At 48.8% G+C, this 13,313-nt stretch overlaps 5 protein-coding genes across 5 annotated transcripts; 3 read left to right on the top strand and 2 right to left on the bottom strand.

Moving 5' to 3' along the window:
* Window positions 1–1,590: 1,590 nt before the first annotated feature.
* Window positions 1,591–3,181, top strand: ATNIH1004_007224 (multidomain presynaptic cytomatrix related protein; the record flags this gene model as incomplete). Its single annotated transcript, XM_033571850.1, has 7 exons — window positions 1,591–1,680; window positions 1,734–1,806; window positions 1,860–1,869; window positions 1,925–2,121; window positions 2,168–2,224; window positions 2,302–3,000; window positions 3,066–3,181. The coding sequence occupies 7 exons, from the start codon at window positions 1,591–1,593 to the stop codon at window positions 3,179–3,181; spliced, it is 1,242 nt and encodes a 413-aa protein (XP_033425165.1).
* Window positions 3,182–3,975: 794 nt separating this feature from the next.
* On the top strand, window positions 3,976–5,187 carry ATNIH1004_007223 (phosphopantothenate--cysteine ligase CAB2; the record flags this gene model as incomplete). Its single annotated transcript, XM_033571849.1, has 1 exon — window positions 3,976–5,187. The coding sequence occupies one exon, from the start codon at window positions 3,976–3,978 to the stop codon at window positions 5,185–5,187; it is 1,212 nt and encodes a 403-aa protein (XP_033425164.1).
* A 1,079-nt stretch (window positions 5,188–6,266) lies between these two features.
* ATNIH1004_007222 (glycosyltransferase family 31 protein) lies at window positions 6,267–7,612 on the top strand (the record flags this gene model as incomplete). Its single annotated transcript, XM_033571848.1, has 2 exons — window positions 6,267–7,232; window positions 7,295–7,612. The coding sequence occupies 2 exons, from the start codon at window positions 6,267–6,269 to the stop codon at window positions 7,610–7,612; spliced, it is 1,284 nt and encodes a 427-aa protein (XP_033425163.1).
* Window positions 7,613–8,023: 411 nt separating this feature from the next.
* On the bottom strand, window positions 8,024–9,324 carry ATNIH1004_007221 (polysaccharide deacetylase family protein; the record flags this gene model as incomplete). The annotated part of the gene is made up of 3 exons (XM_033571847.1): window positions 8,024–8,352; window positions 8,404–8,489; window positions 8,558–9,324. The coding sequence occupies 3 exons, from the start codon at window positions 9,322–9,324 to the stop codon at window positions 8,024–8,026; spliced, it is 1,182 nt and encodes a 393-aa protein (XP_033425162.1).
* A 646-nt stretch (window positions 9,325–9,970) lies between these two features.
* Window positions 9,971–12,131, bottom strand: ATNIH1004_007220 (DEAD/DEAH box helicase; the record flags this gene model as incomplete). The annotated part of the gene is made up of 9 exons (XM_033571846.1): window positions 9,971–10,260; window positions 10,315–10,463; window positions 10,515–10,708; window positions 10,760–10,911; window positions 10,960–11,039; window positions 11,087–11,447; window positions 11,502–11,637; window positions 11,690–11,747; window positions 11,800–12,131. 9 exons carry the CDS (start codon window positions 12,129–12,131, stop codon window positions 9,971–9,973), a joined length of 1,752 nt encoding a protein of 583 aa, XP_033425161.1.
* Window positions 12,132–13,313: the final 1,182 nt, after the last annotated feature.

The following is a 13,313-nucleotide window of genomic DNA, read 5'->3' as shown; positions in this document are numbered from 1 at the left end:
CAAGGTTTTCGGCTTCTTCGGCGAGGTTGCCGCCAGCTGCAGCTACAATAAAGACGCGATTTGGAAAGCGGTCTGGTCGAAAATAGAAGATCATATTCAAGGACCACTGTTATCAAGTGCTGAAGGGACGTAGCATCGATTAAATATTCGAGCTATCGCTACAGAAATTGGTGTTCCGGCAGGGCCTGGCGAGGTTTTTGAGCCCAGTTCAGTTTGTAAATCCATAGCAGGATAGGAGGAAAGAATCGATTGGAATGTCTCTCATGGAATAAATTGGATGATGATCCTAATGTAACGGTATCTACTCTGACAGCTCCGTACGACACTGATAAATATAGCTAATTACTTTGGACAGGTCATATTCTTCTGGTGTCGTTGTGTGCCGGTGGCAATGCTCCGATGCCAAGCGGTACGGTATGTTTGGGATACTCATTTCCCGACTCGGTCTCTGACAGATCCCTTCGTCGTTATAGTGCATAGCCATGGAGAGGGGCCCGACCATGATGTCGACCGATAGACATGTGATTTGATTGTTCTGGGAGTCTCAGGATTAAATCTGATAGATGGCATCGGGATCTGCAGGAATCCACTTTCCACAAGCTACGAGCTCTCTGGAATGGCCGCAAATACGGAGTAGTGTTTGCAATAGTTAGGTTAGAGGAAGCATGGTGAGCAATAAGAATATCTGTGGACAGTATATCTACTACTTATAACGGGGCATTAGAACCCCCAATTTCCAACGGTTTCCTGGATCCCATGGCAAGTTTCACAAGTTTCACATTTATATTTACATATGTCATAGTGGGTTGTCATCGAGGACTGTCAACTAATTAAGTCGAAACTAGTGGAGTCATTGGAAAAGTATAGCATATGAAACTAGCTCAAAATCCACAAGACGTGCGGAAAACAAAGTGGCATGCGCTACTTTTGAGTACAATGGTAAGAACATGTAGTCATTTCTTATGAATAGGAAGATGATAGGTAAGTAGTCAGGACCGACGACTCCACAGAGCTCAAACTTTGGGCAAGGTTTGTGTGGAGAAACCGCATTTTGTGCTGGACAAGTTATGGAGCAGTATGGGAGTCTAATTGGAATGCACAGGCTGGAGGAAGGAAACTTGAGGCAATGGCAATGTTATTCCTCCAGAATTTAAGGAATACCAAGGGTCCTCTGTTCAACTGTTGTTCTACTTTCACTCTCATCCACCAAATTACCTAATCTGATAAGAAGTCAGATGACCATCGGTTGGGTATCACGTGTGCAGTTAGCATATGTCGTGGCAATAGATGGACATGCAATTTGTTGGGGAACGATTTAACAGGGGTTAGTAGAGTACTATGTATTGCAACGCACCTCCTCTACAGATGGGACCACGACACTTTCGTCATCTTCACCACTCCATCCGGTCGTCCATCTGTATCCATCTCTAGCAGTCTAACTCAGCGTTGCCTGCACAATTTTTGCAATGTATATTTGATTTTATATTATGATGAACTTAACCCAATATTGTGTATTGTTTGTTTAATCAACTGATGAGCCACAACCATAACTGCGCTTGTAGCTTTGGATGGTGAAAGAACCGCTACAGGATGACATCTCTCAATAAATCTGGTGACACCAAATTCACAGTCTTTATCCGTCTCCCATTCCCCAGGGGAACTTTTGTTGACCCACCTCCTGTACGCTCTTGCGCTGGCTAACCGGTCGTAAAGATAACTGCTGACTCCTCCAGGTCGAATGGGACGCAGCTAAAGATCAGGCGCTTTGGGACATCCTATCGCGTCCTTCTAAAGGAGATATAGATTGTAGGTGAGATGGTTTATAATTTTTTTTCTGCAGGATACTAATCCAGTTATAGGGAAGACACTGTATTACCCCCAATCCCTTACATATCTACATCCGCTAAGATGCCGATTGCCACAGAGCGGAGAGCTTTGACGTAACTCTTCAATTTTTACTCCAGCAAGCGGCATGGCTGTACGATCGGCAGCTAGCACAGGTTCGCGCACAGATGCGTAAGGTGGGTACTACGCAATCGAATTCTCCGTCTCCTGCTCCTGGATCTGTGTCCGGCAGTACAGCTCTAGGAAACCAAGCAGCCAAAGGGACCCCTAGCGCAGGTACGGCACCCTTGCACCCTATCTGACTTGATACTGACCCATTCAGGTTCGCGGGCTCCGAACCGGCTCCCATTACAGCAGAAAGAAACGCTACCCCCACGAAGTAAGTTTTCTTCCCCAACACGTTGTCCTCTCTTTATTCGGGCTTGCCACTTAGTCTCTTCTCTAATGATTTTAAAGGCTCATCTTCGAGGCGTACTAGTTCCACGAATACTGTACACCAGGTCAAAGGCCCGCGAGAGTCTCCGCATAATGAAACCGCTTGCGCTGAACCAAAAGAGACGCGGTGGGACCATTATAGCCGAAGACCATTGATAAATAGACGCGACCAGGCGCCGCCTGCTTCAATACATAAATCACCGACCCTTGAAGAGGAAGATCTAAGCTCATCTGAGACGGAATCAGACAGTGATGAAGCTGTATCTAGTCGGCGAGGGCCAATATTTAGACGGTTTGGCAAGTTTTCAACTCATCGGCCTGGTTTGAGGGACGATGAAGAGGATGACGATGAATCTCCAGCCTTTCTTCCTCTTTCTCGTGATTCCGAGGGCGGTCCGCATGTAACTTCTGCGCAGGATCTCAATGCAACCCTTCGGTTGGAAACCGACGAGACTGTTGACCCAATGCGGCGCGCGGTGGACCAAAGTCCAGTTCAAAGACGATCTAACACGACTGAATCATCTACAAGTTCTGTTAGCTCTGGCAACCCAGTTACATTGCCGCCGGGCGACAGACGCCGACGTGCCAACCAGATTGGCGGTCCTTTAAGCCCTCGGCGGGCTGAATTAGCCCGTCTCAGCCCACGTCGGTCCACTGCCTCTGGGAGAGAGACCAGCGATGGTACACCTAGCATGGGGAGTAGCTTTAGTGATCTTGATGGTAAGTGTCCATTTGTTGTCACACCGAACGTGGAATTCGGCTTACTAATATATCTGGTTGGCCAGATGCGAGCGTTACACAGTCGGCGCTCGAAGAGGCGCTCTTAAGTAATATGCAGCATGGTGGTATGGCTAGCCGGATGAGTACTATCAGTCAGGCATTCCGAAGTCGTTACTTGTAAGAGAATCAAGTATGCTTGTATGTGATATGGACAGGAGATGCTTGACTTCTGCTGCGTTGATATGAATTTGCTATTTGCTGTGTGCCGCCAGAAACATCATCCACCCATTTGGGAAAAAAAAATATTAAAAATGAAAAATTATTAAAAATGAAAAAGGAAATAATATGAAGCACATATCAAAGCACCCATCTTCCTTCAATGTAATAAATGATTGATATTCATGTTGGATTGAATCATCCTTAGAGTTGTGCTGAGGTCATGTGACTCTGCACAACCAAATTCAGTATAGAAAATAGCTCGGCTACAATCGCTTCCAAAGGCGGTGAGCTTTTCACCGGTGTCCCTCGGCATCTTCTAGCAGTCGCAGAGAAACCGATGATGTCGACTAAAGACCTGGGCCATAGAAGACGTATAAAGACAAGCCTTTTCTTTTTCGGTGATTTTTTTAATTTCCATATTCATCATATTGTTGATTAGATTTTCGATAGGGATTGTTTCTTGTGGCAAACCGAGAAGCCTACCAGGTACTACCCCGCAGGCTTCTAACATAATTAAAATGAGCTTACAATTTTGGCTGACTCTCGTTAATTTCAAGTCTATGATAAAACGAAACATTCTATGAGACCCGCCAGCTTATTCCATGCCGAATTGAGGGCGATATATTCTTCTTTCTAGACGGCAACTTTCATTCTTCTGTTAATCTTTGCTGGGGATCATAGAGTCATACATATTGTGCTAGACCTCGGAACGGAACGTATCGCGACAGGCCTGCGGTTGTCTGCACTTCAGAAAAAATGTCGTCGAATGAAGCTCAAAAAATGACGCCCGAGGTGGAGTCAGGCTACTTCAATACCTTCCCACCACCCAAGTCCCTCCCGAAACACGAAGCTCTTGCGCGAGCCTTTATCAACTACCATGTGGAAGCAAATCGATGCGTGGTCCTTGTGACGTCTGGGGGAACCACCGTGCCCCTTGAGAATCAAACCGTTCGTTTTATTGATAATTTCTCGGCGGGAACGAGAGGTGCGACGTCGGCCGAGTACTTCCTGCAGGAGGGATACGCAGTCATTTTCCTACATCGACAGTTCAGTCTCCTGCCATATTCACGGCATTATAGCCACTCAACAAATTGCTTCTTAGACTTTATGGACGAGGCGCCCCCATCCAATTCTTCAGACTCGGATCACGGGCCTATCGTGGTCCGTAGTGAATACCAGGATGAAATGCGAGATGTGCTGAGGAAATACCGCTCTGCGAAGCAGAATAACCTCCTTCTAGTCCTTCCCTTCACCACAGTTGGCGATTATCTTTATGAATTACGGTCACTAGCCCAGTTGATGAGGCCACTAGGACCCAATGCGTTGTTCTATCTTGCTGCGGCCGTCAGTGACTTTTTCATTCCGCGCGACCGGATGGCAGAACACAAGATACAGTCCTCGGAGTTGCCACCGCAATTCACGAGAGAGGAAGCTGTTGATTCGTCTGAAATTTACACGGGAGAAATCGGGGCGAATCCGCCGACGCACAGCAAGAAACTGGTTATCGATCTCGACCCGGTCCCGAAGTTCCTGCACCGGTTGGTCGACGGCTGGGCACCGGATGGGAGCATGATCGTGTCCTTTAAACTCGAGACGGATCCTAGCCTCTTGGTGTACAAGGCACAAACGGCGCTCCAGCGGTACGCGCATCACCTAGTGATTGGAAATCTCCTTTCCACCCGCAAATGGGAGGTTGTTTTCATCACCCCTGAGGCGCCGTACGAGCGCTGGATCCGCGTGCCGAAATCACGACGCAGTAAGAGCATCTCTGGAGCGGAGGATCAGGTTGGATTGGCGGAGGTTAAGCGATTAGGGGAGGCAGCGACCAGTAAGATCGGAGAGAACAGCGGCGATGTGCAACAGGGGCAGGAAGGCAGCCACGACGGGGTGGAGATCGAGGGACTGATCATCCCCGAGCTAGTCAAGTTGCACTCGAAAAAGATCGCTACGCACCACAGCAAGGCATGATATGGTATAATTGTATAGATACGCCGTAGATGATGGTCATATGATGATGATGTGATTGTGAAAGGTCGTGCTGCGACCGGGATATTCTAACCGGGGCATTCAGGATCCGGCTGCTGCACCGTTAGTGTTAATTAATTGTACTTACTGGCACTATTTTAGCGTAGCTCGTTGATTTGATTCTGTCCTAATATTAATCCTTTCTTTAGAGGCTTAGACCATCCCTAGGTATGGGAACCGGCGCCAGGTTTTGTTCCATGTGGGGTAACAAACACCGAGGCATTGTAAAATCTGGCAGTGCCAATGATTCTCAGGGTCTTAGCACTGGCGATTATTGCTGGTTTGGGGAGACGCTGCTCTTCTACCAAGGACAGCACCAAGATTGTCTCCAGTGAGATATGTTGAGTCCTGAGTTTCTAAACCCACACTTCGGAATTTATCAACTGAATTTGATTCCGATCATAATTCCTGCTCCAGCCTTGAGTCTCCATCTCACTGCCCCAAAAAGTAACCTGGGGGCCGTGTTTCAGCTTGACGTCTCGCGCTCGTGCTTTTCCGCCGTGTCCATCCAATCCAAAACTAACGCGTCATCGACGACTGTTCAGATCGCCATGGGGAGTGGGCCGATCGTCATTTTGACTGTCGACATAACTACGTTGTTGTCGTCTTGGGGCAGCATAGAAAAATAAAAAACGTGGAATCCGCAGTTCCTGCGTCGATCGCTCCTTGGAGGTTCCATTTTCCCCGGCTCTTTCTTCCCCCCTCGACACTTTTTCTTCTCCCCTCTCCCTTCCTTCCGTTTCCTACCATTCTGAAACAACATCTCAAGGACACCAGCTCCTCAGCCTATACTGAAACGCCAGAGCTCGAAACCAAGCTTCCTTCCCCCCCGCCGAGACCAACCATAGTGAACAACCCCCGTCCGAGCAGGGGGCAGTTAACACCGGTACCCGGAAGGCAAAAAATGAGCACACCCTTTCCAACACTTCGGAGCAATTCTGTTCTTTTGATTCCATCTGTCCGATTGCTCCTCGTGGCGACCAAACCGAGCCACCATCAAGGGCTCCTCTCCCACAGCTAGGATGACTCCCTCACGTCTTTTAAGCCGTCCCATCTCATCCATAGTTACACTCCTCAGCCTCTTCCTCCTCTACCATCTTTTTACCGTCCGATCCAATCTTCAACAGGTCAATAAGCGGCGACATGTCGATTGCCCTCCCCTTCCGGGCATGGACGATGTCCTGGTTGTGCTGAAAACAGGAGTGACCGAAGCATTGGATAAGGTACCCGTTCATTTCCAGACCACCCTTCGCTGCGTCCCGCACTACGTGGTCTTCTCCGACTTTGCAGAGGATATTGGTGGAGTCCATGTACATGATGCGCTCCAAAACATGGACAGCGAGGTGAAGCGGACGGTGCCCGACTTCGACATCTACAATCGGATACAACAGCAAGGTCGAGCAGGTCTCGAGTCTAATGATTTCGCCGACGAAGCCAATTCGGCCATTGGCAAGCCCAACAACCCCGGATGGAAGCTAGACAAATGGAAGTTCCTGCCTATGGTGCAGGAAACCCTCAAATACAAGCCCGACGCCAAATGGTATGTCTTCATGGAAGCGGACACGTATTTCTCATGGGGAACGTTGATGGAATGGCTGTCACATTTTGATGCGTCCAAACCGCACTATATTGGTACCGAGACACAGATCGCGGATGTTATTTTCGCTCACGGTGGCTCGGGCTTTGTCCTCTCCAGGCCAGCCATGCAGCTCGCGTCGGATGAGTACGCCACCCGTACCACGGAGCTGAACGAGTATACCGACGGCCACTGGGCCGGCGACTGCGTGCTAGGTAAGGTATTGTCGGATGTTGGAGTGCCACTACATTACTCTTGGCCTATTCTCCAAAACTCGAACGTGGGAGAGTTGGATGAATTTACTAAGGGCTTCTATCGTGAACCCTGGTGCTTCGCTGCCGCTGCGTTCCATCATTTATCTGCGGAGGATATCCAGGACCTGGCGCAGTACGAGCTGCACCGATGGCGACTGGTAAGTTGACACACGGGCATTATCATCTGCGCGGCGCGTTCCTAACACTGTTTCCTACCTAGACCCAAAAGACCGTCTTATTACACAAAGATGTCTTCAAAGAACTCATTTATCCAGATCTCTCGGACGTCCGCGACAACTGGGACAATCTCTCCGACGAAGAACAACTAGTTGTTTCCTCCTTCAACGATTGCAAGTCTATCTGCACCAACGACCCGGGTTGCGTCCAGTTCGCCTATCGTGGTGGCAAATGCTTCACGGGGAAAACTCCCCGCTTGGGCGTGCGGAACCCCGAGGCTCAATCTGGATGGATTGTCCGACGAGTCAAGGATATGATGGACCATGCGCTTCCATGTTCTAAGCCTAGCTTCGGACTATGATAGTTCGTCGGGGTTGTTTGATTGTTCGCAGGACGAAAATATAAGGTTCTTCACATGTCTTACTAATATTATAGACTTTAAAAAAGGTTTTCTATTTTTCTTTTCTTTTCTTTTCTTTTTTTTTTTTTTGCCTCGTTATACTACCTCGGGATGGGTTATGCAATGGAGCGTGTATTGAAGCGTGTATTGGTGATTATGCATTGCGCCTCGGAGTTTTATACTTGACTTGATTTGATTGCATCCATTTGGTGTCTACTTGGAATTTTGTGCGGAAAAGGGTTCCTACAATGCTGTGAATTTTTCAATAACCACATCCAATTTGCTCTCAAACAATTTTCAAGTGTCCCAATTCCCCGACTCTTTTCTCTTATCTCTTGTATACTAGTCTAATCCGTCGTGCAGGCATTCTAATCAAGACAGATTAAGTGGAGGGCTATCCGGATCCTCCAGGCACTGGTCAATGCGCATGATGGTTGCCTTCGTCTTCTTAACGAATTGGATGATCTCCGGGAGGTACTCAACTGTTGTGGGACTGACGAAATGCACAACCGCTAAATTACCACCTTGTCTCACGTCGCGGAAGAAGGCATCACGCTGGCGTTCGGGAGTATCCGTATCTGCCCACAACCAGTCCTCAATATCGACGCTCCAATTGATGATCCGTGGATCTTTGATATGGGCAGCGAGCCTTTGGCGTGTTCGGGCGCCTGTAGTTCCGTACGGAGGTCGAAAATAGCGAGCTATGACAACATTAGGACTGTCTATCTGCCAACAGGAAGAAGTAAACCAACATTCGATTCCTAGATGGGATTCTAACGCCTCGGCATTATTGACGATTTCCTCATCTATCTCATGGATGGATTCTAAGGCCTCGAGTCTTGCGCATGTCAGCATATCCACACCACTCAAGATACAACACGACGAAACGAAGGATAGAGAACATACTTCCGGTGCGAATCTGAATGCAACGCAATCTGATGTCCCCTACGATGCATCTCCTTATAAACTGCGGAAAAGTTCGTCTCCGGATCCCTAATTCCCGTCCCCACGACAAAGAACGTGGCCAGGATATTCTCCCGTTCCAGGATATCCATCACATGCTGCGCCAACCAGGGTGCCCCGTCATCGATCCCAAACGCAAACGACCCTGGTCTGGTACATCGCAAACTGACTGTACCGCTGGGCAGCTTACTAGGGACTTTGAAGTCCAGCATCTCAGGCACCCGGGATACCACCTCCACTTTTGTTAGAGTGGTGGTTTCACCGGTGTAGAAGCCCCCGAAGGAGACGGAGACAACGCGCGTGAGATCGATGGCGAAGTGCGAAAGAGGAACATAGATGTCATTTGGGCCAGCTGTGTATCGGATGGCTTCGATGGTATCCCATGTTTCCGGGTAGGGGAGACTAGTTGGATCGCAGGCGTAGTTGTTTTGGGTAAGGGAGATGCCGAAGTGCGGGGAGCCCGAGAAGGTAACATGGAGGTAGCGGTATTTGTAGGGGAGGATGTTGAAGCATTTTGCGTGGGTGAACTGCGTGTGGTAGGCTTGGTCTGGGTCTGTGGGGTGGAGGCGGACAAAGCCAGGGCCTTGAGTGATAGGGAGGGATTCAACGGTGCCATGCCAGTTGCCGAGGTTGTTGGTTTCGTTGTTTTCGAAAGTGTCGATGATAAGAGGGTCAGTGGAGTGGGTTGGAAAGGAGGTGGATTCGGGCATGTAAATGGCTGTTGGTGTGGCGATGGTATAGGTTAAGAATAGAGTGATGACACATGGCCATCTGGAAAGGAGGGCCATGGTTGCAAGTTGTGGCTGAGATAGATGTCTGCGGTGTTTGGTGATGTTACGTACTCTTGTTCTATTCAAGATGTAGGTCTACAAGTAGTCGTCTCAGTATGTCAACCTTGTATACAGTCTAGGAAGGAGCGAAGGAGCATCATCTACGAGGCTACGGATCAAGTAGGTTCATGTCGAAACTCGATAAATTGACTTCTTAGAAGTGCCCATACAAAGTCACAGCTAGCCATCTATCCACTGCCTGAACACTCCTCCCAACTCAGCCTGTAGCCAGTCGGATACTCAAAGCTAGGAAAGTCAACCTGCCCGTGTTGTACGTAGGACCACCATCAGGGAAATAATAACACATTGCTCGTGCAGAGGCCCTGCTCCGCACAGGGAAGGGGGGAAACTGAAGACAGCGAGGGACTGCGAAGATGCAGACATCTCGCCTAGAGTAAAGGCTAGATCCATCGGTTGGTCACCATCACCCCGGTCGATCCGTCAAACGGGCAGACGTGGGGTGACGAAGATGTCAATTGACATCAGTCAGATAGATCCGGAGTTAGCCGAGATGAGAGAGTCAAAATCACTCCCAGTCAGCGGTAGCATCTAGGGCATCATTGGAAGAATCCATAGAAATGCCGCCCCAGGAATTCCCAGTATCAATGTTTCCTTCATCGTGGTTCTCGTTGGCCTCGTCATCGGTATCATCGTCGAAATTAACCTCGTTATTGTACGGCTTGTAGGAGTCGAGGAAGTCAGGAATCTTTTGTTTGCTCTCGATCAGGATATTGACCAGCTCTGGAGCAATTTCTGAGTCCCTGTCATTGTAGAACGAGGTTGCAAGTCCTTCGTTACCAATGCGTGCAGTGCGACCTGTTTACTATTAGACCATCTTGGCAGCATAGTATGGGCTAGAGAAATAGTTACCAATCCGATGGATATATTCAGTAATACCGCCATGGCCGGAACGAGGAAGGTCGAAGTTGATAACGTGCATCACATTCTTGATGTCAAGACCGCGCGCGGAAACGCCAGTGGCAACCATGATAGGGCATTTGGCGGTACGAAAAGCACGCCTGTCACAGCTTTAGAAACACGTTCTCTTGGACAAACACCGAGAAACTTACAAAGCATCTTCACGCTCCCGCTGGGTACGATCGGAATGAATAGAAGTACTGGGTAAGCCCATGTTGTACAAGTAGTCATCCAGAAAGTCAGCCTGGGTCTTAGAGTTCACAAAAATCAAAGTCCGAGAGGGCGGCATGGCAAGAAGCAAGTCGTAGAGACATTGCTTCTTGAGATGGTCCTCCGCGTAGACGATCTATAGGTGTTAGCTTGCAATCTGCGGAAATTTGCCCTAATAAACTCTCACGTTTTGGTCCACATTGATATGCGTGCTCCCAGGGCGTCCAATGCGAACACGGACATGGTCATCTGCCAGGAACTTACGAGCCAGTTCACGACAAGCTTTGTTAAATGTTGCAGAAAACATCATGTAACGGTGGTCCGCATCTTCGTTGACGTCTTTGTCCGTTAGCATCATACTTATCACATGGGGCACAGGGTGCCTACCCCCACCGGACATGATCTTGTTGAAGTCCGATTCCCAGTCAGACTGGAGAAGCTCGTCGGCCTCGTCAATGATGGTATATCTAGGGACGCCATTAGCTATAACTAACCACAAGCTTGAATCACATACTTGACACGGCGGAGCGAGAGGATGTGGGGTTTATCCATGAAGTCCAATAGTCTTCCAGGAGTGCCAATGAGAATATCACATCCTTTTTGCAGCTCATCTCTCTGGTCACGCACGGGGGCACCACCATAGACAACACACGGACGAAGCATTGAGCGATAGCACAGACGACGTGCCTCGTCGAAAATCTGGGTTGACAGCTCTCTCGTAGGAGCAACCACTAACACCAGAGGCTCTGCACGGACAGCATCAACTGCCGGGTCGTACCCAGCAGCCAGGTTGGGCCGAGGAGCGGCCAACTTTTTGGCTTTTCCCATCAATTGCGAAAGAACAGGGATCAAGAATGCTGCAGTTTTCCCAGATCCTGCTCTCGTTAATCGGATGCCTTACAGAACGTTTAGTTTAGAAGTATACTAACCGGTCTGCGCAATCGCAATGAGGTCGTGACCGGTGAGGACGGCAGGAATGGCGTATGCCTGGATAGGTGTTGGGTATTCATACCGACACAGAAGGATATTCTGACGCATGATAGGGTGCAATCCAGCATCATCAAACTTGTAGATGTCAGTACTGTTGTTTGATAGGCTTTTACATATGAAGACATACATTCTTGACCGGCTTTGGGCGCTCACGACTCTCTGCAATCACTTCTATGTTCTGCAGACTTCCAAAATTTAGCCACCGGGTGCGAATGTTGTAGGACATAATTAACTTACTTGCCAAGCTTAAGCCCAGCTCGGTTGATGTACTCGTTGCGGAAGAGCATTTCCTCAAGCTCTTCATTCTTGGGACCAATATCTCCGTACTCATCGTTCCATTCGTATTTAGCAGCCTTGGCCGCCCACTCGGGAAGCTGTCGTTCCGGACTGGGGACTTCAGCAGGCTTGTCAATAGGGGGCACAATGTTGTTGTACATGGAGTAGTCGTAGCCTTCGGGCTCCGCCCACCCTTTTTCACGAGCAGCACTTGCGGCCTCAGCCTTTTTGTTTTGACCGTCAGTGATGTCTTTGAGCGCATTGCTCATATCGGAGACCTCGAAGCCGTCCATGTTGTCTGGACGAAGACACCGTCTTGGTGCGAGGGGGGCTCGAATAGGTAGAAAGAAGGCTTAGTATCTAGAGAGCTGGGAAGGAGAGAAGAGGAACAGTGAGTGGGACTAAAAGAAGAACAATCTGCTAACTGAGGGAATTCAGGAATTATTTCAGCGAACCGTGTAGAGAAGGAGTAGACGAGAGAGAATGAAATAAATAGTCCAGGACAGGTTGAAATGGAACACAGAGGGGGGAAACGATGATGGAAGAAAGAAAAAAGAAATTGAAAAATAGCTGTGAGATGAGAGGGAGGAAGAAGGAGTAAGAGGAGAAAACGCAGAGCAGTGAATAATATAGGTAAACAAAGGTCTCACATGCTCTGGTTGGTCCCTAGCCCAGTGAGAAAGGCTTTATCACGTCTGTGGGGACTAAGCCACACTATAGCGCTGAGAAGAATAAAGATGCTTCTTCCTATCAAATCAGATTGGACAGAGGGTGTCCACTGGGGAAGAAAAAGTGAATAGAAGACGGTTGGCAGGAACCTGACAGGGTCTCGGAGAGGTAAGAGACGCAAAATCGTGTCTCAGTATGTATCCGCTGACACAGAACAAAAAGGGTTATTCTTATTGCAATGAACTAGACCACCGCGGATACATCAGCCGAAGCATCCCTAATGTACGTGTACATGCACCACTGGTTACCCCTGGCTATTGTCAGTGATAGAGGTCTTCAGTTTGTTAGCAGATTTTGGGCACGACTATGCAAATTGCTCCACATACAACGATGCCTGTCGACAGCATATCACCCCAGTCCGGTGGCTCGACAGAACGAGCAAACTAAGAAGTCGAGAGGGTCCTGCGAGTCTTTACTTTCCACGTACAGGACGACTGGGGCCAATAGCAGCTAGAGCTATTAATGACCGCGAAGCTACATCGCCAGGCCTCTTGTCGTTCTTCTTTACCCATAGGTATTATATCGACCCAGTGGCTTTATAGGATGCAGATGTGATTGACGGGGAACTGCAAGTACCCGAACGAGCCGGATAGGCCTTTGTTCAACGACTGGAAGAAGCTTTTAGCTAGGCCCAAGCCGCTATTGCCGTGGCCCAGGACTAGCAGTAAGAACAAGCTAGCCAGAATCGCCAAGCCGCTCCTGCGTAGGGGCTTTAACGGCGCAGAGTAGATCTCTATCTTATCAAG

This window comes from Aspergillus tanneri, assembly GCF_003426965.1.
Source record: "Aspergillus tanneri strain NIH1004 chromosome Unknown AapTan_7_pilon_pilon_pilon, whole genome shotgun sequence".
NCBI lineage: Eukaryota > Fungi > Ascomycota > Eurotiomycetes > Eurotiales > Aspergillaceae > Aspergillus > Aspergillus tanneri.
This window is presented reverse-complemented; position numbering and strand designations above follow the sequence as displayed.